Source organism: Myotis nattereri (assembly GCF_964212035.1).
Source record: "Myotis nattereri genome assembly, chromosome: 14".
Taxonomy (NCBI): domain Eukaryota; kingdom Metazoa; phylum Chordata; class Mammalia; order Chiroptera; family Vespertilionidae; genus Myotis; species Myotis nattereri.
In genome coordinates, this window is record NC_138089.1 from 21,612,063 (window position 1) to 21,618,062 (window position 6,000).

Consider the following 6,000-nt stretch of genomic DNA (forward strand, 5'->3'; position numbering starts at 1 on the left):
ATAGTTCAATAAAAATGAAAGAAACAAAAGATTTGAATATAGACACATCATAGGAAAATATATGCAAATGGCCAATAAGCACATGAAAACATACTCAATATCGTTAGTGATCAGGAAAATGTAAATTTAAACTACAATGAAGTTACTGCATATCCACTAGATTGGCTAAAATGAAAAAGACTGACATTCCCATATACTGGCAAAGGCGTAGAGCACCTACATCTCTCCTACATTGCTGCTGGGAGTATAAAATTACACAACCCTATTAGAACACTGGCAGTTTCTTCAATAGTTAATCATACATTCCCTGCTGGTGTGGCTCAGTGGTTGAGCATCAACCTGTGAACCAGGAGGTCATGGTTCAATTCCTGGTCAGGGCACATGTCCAGGTTGTGGGCTCAATCCCTGGTAGAAGGCATGCAGGAGCCAGCCGATCAATGATTCTCCCTTCCTCTCTGAAATCAATAAAAATATATAATTTTAAAAAGTTAATCATACATCTATCATATGATCCAGCAATTCCTTTCCTAGTTATTTATCTAAGGAAAATGAAAACATGCCCACTAAAAACCATGCACAGAATGAAAAACCTGGAAACAGCCCAGGTACCCACAAACAGGAGAATAGATACACTGGTAAAGTCATACAATGGAATGCTATTCATCAAATATGAAGGCATGAACTACTTATACACACAACAGCAAAGATGAACCTCAAAAACATTATGATTAATGAAGGAAGTCTTGCACAAAAAAGTACCTACTGCGTGGTTCCAGAGATGAGACAGGCTAACTTACAGTGATGAAAATCAGAATAATGGTTGCTTCTTGTGAGGGAGGCTGACTAAAAAGGGACCCTAGGAACTTCCCAAGTTGATGGACATGGCCTGTGTCTTGATGGGGGGAAGATTATTCAGGTTTATGCATTTGTTAGTATGAATCAAACTGTACATCCGAGGCAGCGGTTCTCAACCTGTGGGTCGCGACCCCTTTGGCGGGCGAACGACCCTTTCACAGGGGTCGCCTAAGACCATCCTGCATATCAGATATTTACATTACGATTCATAACAGTAGCAACATTACAGTTATGAAGTAGCAACGAAAATAATTTTATGGTTGGGTCACAACGTGAGGAACTGTATTTAAAGGGCCGGGAGGCTGAGAACCACTGCTCTAAGGTCTCTACAGTTAAGGTTATTCCACTTGTATGAAATTTAAACTTTAATCAAATGCAGTGTGCCTGTCTTCTGCTGTGCTGATAGAATCTCTTGTGGTTTGAGGTGCACAAACATAATGAACTGCTTCCGTTTTCTCTGTCATTCACATTTAGCACATTATTATGGGAAGAAGAAAAGTAAAAGAATTGGGAGGCCGCCTGGCGGGCACAGTAACTTAGCATGTGCCCTGAAGAAAGCCAGTAAGAGGAGAAAGAGGCGGAAAAGTGTTTTTGTGCATAAGAAGAAACGCTCCTCTGCATCTGTTGATAATACCCCGGTGGGCTCTCCTCAGGTATGAGATCTGATGTACCTGTGACATCTAGAAGCCAAGGGGTCACTGCTTTACAGTGCAAACTCAGAAAGGGTACCTGGTCTTTCTCATTGAGATCCCTGACCAGTAGAAGATGGTTTTGTGGCCCCAGAACTGGTGTGTCCTGATTTTCCATGAACCTTCTCTCATTTTCCTCTAGGGAAGTGGGGGTGAAGATGAGGAGGACCCCGATGAAGGAGATGACGATTCTCTAAGTGAGGGCAGTACTTCTGAGCAGCAGGACGAGCTACAGGAAGAGTCAGAAATGTCAGAAAAAAAGTCATGTTCCTCTTCTCCCACCCAAAGTGAGATATCCACATCACTGCCTGCAGACAGACAACGGAGGAAAAGGGAGCTTCGTTCTTTTTCATTTTCTGATGATGAGAACAAGCCGCCTTCACCAAAGGTGCCCCCTTTTTCACAGTGCACTCTTCTCTCGGACTTCTGTCTAGAATTGTTAACGATGTTGGCATTGCACTCATTTCATAACAGGCTTCAGTTGAATTTCCTGGTTCACTTTTTAAATGATTCCACATTCAGGGATTTACTTGTGTTTCAAGGATTATTTGGAGATTAACTGTTTATTAGGAGGAAGGTCTCAGAGTGGCTGCTTGTCTTGAGTAAAAGAATGTTTCATTGCTAGCTTGTTTGTAGCCTGTCTTTTAGTTTAGGGAAAACTTCCTTTTTAATATTTTTCATAAATGGTTTTATTGAAATATAATGGTTTTGTAGAAATAAATTGTCCTTTTATTCTGGTTAAGCCATCTTGTTTAGTATATTTAACATACACATATCTGTATATTATATAACATATACACACTAAAGTTGGCAGTTAAGTTGGTGTTTTAAAACTGGGTTGCTTTTTAAATATATTCTATGAACAGAAGCAACAAATGATTTCTCCTGACAATTTAGCTAATACTTCTGTCATTGGAAATAGCATCCCATTCACTTTAGCACCCACCAGAGAGTGAGTTGAAATTGACTGAGAAACAAATGGGAGATTTGTTTAAAAGTGATTTTTCTGATAAATTGTCCAAATGATTTCTTCGGAAACTTTGAGATAAAATTTTCCCCGTTGATTTTTCTTATTATGAAAGACCAACATTTCCTGAGTTCCTAGTGTATATGGGCCTTTGCCATCTTTGCTGGGAGAAATCACCTCGTAAAACAGTTTTAAATCCTGCCTGGAGGGGTTATGAATTTAAATAGAGAGACTTTTAAAGATTGTAATAACTCTTACCCCATTGGTTTGCCTTTGTTGTGGGGAATGAAGGAAATCAGGATTGAAGTTGCTGAAAGGCTTCACCTGGACAGCAACCCCCTGAAGTGGAGTGTGGCGGATGTGGTGCGGTTCATCAGGTCCACCGACTGCGCTCCGTTAGCAAGAATATTCCTAGACCAGGTAACCACCGGCACCTTTCGTTTTTAGTAAGATGTTTCTTTAGCAAAGGAGTGTGGGTGTACTAGCAATTTGTTTACAAGTCTTAGGAAAGATATTTCTGTGCAAAAGAAAAAACTCTTTTAGTTCCCATTTTAGGAATACAAATATGTCAAAAAGTCATTTATCTGACTTCCTTCGTAGTTGAAGCAAATTATCATTGCATTCCCATTTTTCCTAAGAATTTATTTCCATCCCGCAAATATTTAAATGGCTTAAAATTAAGTATGCCATGCTTATTGTCCTCCTCTTTTCCAAAAATAACAGTTGGCGCATTTTAAGAAAATAACATCTGTAATATATTAGGCTCTGAAGTTGTGATAAATTTTAAGGCAACTTTTCTGAGACAGAAATATCTGTGGTCTTAAATAAATATTGAAATAAATTTGTTTTGATAATTGGGGAGATTCAAAGCTGAACATCTTTGAAGAACTTATCAGGCTTTTATGAATATTACAGAGAAGGAAAACATTGAAGTTTATTGTTAATATCTTTCAGATTTAGAAAGAGTCCTCTAAAATGTTTCTTTTGATGCATTTAATTGCTAGTTACAAGGCTAGTTAATTTACTGAATTTCTGCGAGCAGAAACTGTAGAGTGGATTCTTATCCTTGGTAAAGCTTTGTTATTAATTATGAAGATTCATTGGTATGGAGGACTATGAGAGGCGTCTAAAAGGAAATGTGTGATACTTATTCAAAGGGGAAAATTAATGAAAACACAGGGACTCTGATTTTGACTAAGCCAGAGTGATTGGGGGCTGTCATGATTGAGCTGCTATTCATGTGCACATCATACATAATTTGTATTTTGTGTTTTAACAGGAAATTGATGGGCAGGCCCTGCTGCTCCTTACCCTTCCCACCGTTCAAGAGTGCATGGACTTAAAATTAGGCCCTGCCATCAAACTTTGCCATCACATAGAGAGGATCAAGTTTGCTTTTTATGAGCAGTTTGCCAACTGAGAAGGACAACCAAAGTGAGCTGTATCCTGGAAGCACAAATGCAGCAAATCCTTCGCCTGCTCTATGAGTGGAGCTGAAATAGTGCTGGGGCGCTGGGCCCTGCAGGTGTCGGCCTGCTCTCTTTGCACTTTCGGAGAAGGAGGTCCCACAGTGAGGAAGCAAACACTGCACAGAAGTGGCTCCCCTGCCAGTGGAAATGGGAGCATCTCTCATTCAGCAGATGGCAGTTTAAAAAAATAAAGTTGTGAAGAAATGACTCATATAAGAAGCAGCAGCGTTTCCAGTGGTGTGGCCTAAACGAAGACTAATCTGGGCTGCAGGAAAGCACCCTTTTGGGGGTTTTCTTTTTGTCATGTCCCCTCCTGTTGTCGATTGAACTTTGTTCTCTGCTTTCTCTTTCTTGGAAAGAGAGGACCTGGCTTTAAGGCAGCACTGATTTGAGACTGCACCTAAGGCAAACCAGTGCTTCACTGTCATCGTGGTTTTGAGCTATTTTAAATTAAAACAGTTTCTTTTGGGGATGATTATGTGGCTCTGGGGTTTTGAATGTGCAGTCACACTTGGCCCAGTTTGAAGTCCGTTCTTAGGAGTCCCTTTGTTTACTACCTCTGTTGAGAATTGAGCTTGCAGCCATGTGTGAGGTTTTTGTATGGTGCCATTTTAAGGTACATGAACACTAAACTTATGGCAGAAGTTGGAGGGGGAAAACACTGTTTGCTTCCTCAAAAACATTGTGTGAGCACTTACACCAGTTCCTTAACTGACCTGATCTAAGAACTTGACTGCCATTGTTTTCCATCTTGACCTAGCATGGGCTACCTGTTTTAAGAAATATCTCAAAGACAGTTGGTATTTCAGTTTAATTGCTCTCTCCCCATTAGTTTTCAGAGGGACTTCAGTGGCTTTTATTGTGTTTACTTTTCTTCACAGTTGTTTGTCTGTTTCAGTTCTTAAAGTCCTTACTTTGGATAAAAATCAGTAGGTATTTCTTGGACCCACCATTAGGTCCATTTTCCCTTCTTTCTCCATGTCTTGAGACAGTGTAGAAGCACAAGAAAGAAAACAGGTTTGAGGGCTTATGCAGAGCATGGAGTTTCTGTAACTATTTCCTCAGTGGCTAGATGAAGATTGAGCGGTGGTTAAGGATTCTGGAAACCTCTTTGCCTAGTCAGGTTTACAATTTTCTTCAGTTAAATCTTTAAATTGAATATAATTTATAGTCTGAGGATTCCTGCTCAGTAACGCAGTTTTCTTTTAGGTGTTTCTTTAACCCAGCTCAAGTTGACATGAAGCTGCAGGTGAATTTCACTTATCATTGCACTAATAGCTATTATAGGATAATAGCATTTGCTATACTGGTCCAGCTGTTGAGGAAAGATTGCTTCCTTTAAATGGTTTGCTTTGCTGAGGATATTTTTAAAAATTATCCTAGTCAGCTGCAAATTTATAATATAATCATTCCTGTCCAAGATTTGAAAATGTTTTGGAACTACAAACTTGGTAAATTCCAAACAGCTCTACAAATATAAGGTAATACTATAAATGAAAAATGATTGTGATTTTTTCCCCTTTTTATTCCCTTGCCCCTCACCTGTTTTTATAGACATTGGTAAACATTTTTTAGTTTAGACCCTCTCTTCATTGGATAATTTATGAACCATCTTAATTCAAGCCCTCCAGCCAAACCATCTATTAAAACATCAGCTCTTTGTTTAGGCTGCTACCAGATATACCTGGAAAGAAGCTTCATTTAAGCAAAAAGTAATATGTTTGACCTTACTCACAGCCCAGCTTTTGAAAATTTGATTACTTCTATGCCCACGGAAGAGAAGCATATATTAGATGCTTGGGAGCACTTAGCATTAAGCAGATAGATTTTGGAGGAGGGCTGTAGCTTGAATAATCAAGTCTCCTGAGAGCTCAGCAGTCAAGGCACCAAGGTAGAGGAGGTTCCTGGAAGATCAATGGGACAAAAAATATCTGGAATTAATTAACACTGTTGTCTTATTTAGGAAAATGAGGTTTATTTTCTATAAGAGGAAATTCCCACATGCAACAGTGAACACGGG

General features: G+C 39.3%; 1 protein-coding gene across 1 annotated transcript in view; it reads left to right on the plus strand.

Moving 5' to 3' along the window:
- The window catches only part of SFMBT1 (Scm like with four mbt domains 1), a 99,795-nt gene extending 94,812 nt beyond the window's left edge, over window positions 1-4,983 (plus strand). Inside the window, exons 18-21 of the mRNA XM_081106150.1 lie at window positions 1,330-1,508; window positions 1,687-1,932; window positions 2,803-2,931; window positions 3,791-4,983. Of these exons, the coding sequence (XP_080962276.1) occupies window positions 1,330-1,508; window positions 1,687-1,932; window positions 2,803-2,931; window positions 3,791-3,931 (695 nt within the window). The 3' untranslated portion in view covers window positions 3,932-4,983. The remainder of the gene's footprint in view (window positions 1-1,329; window positions 1,509-1,686; window positions 1,933-2,802; window positions 2,932-3,790) is intronic.
- The last annotated feature ends 1,017 nt before the right edge of the window (window positions 4,984-6,000 follow it).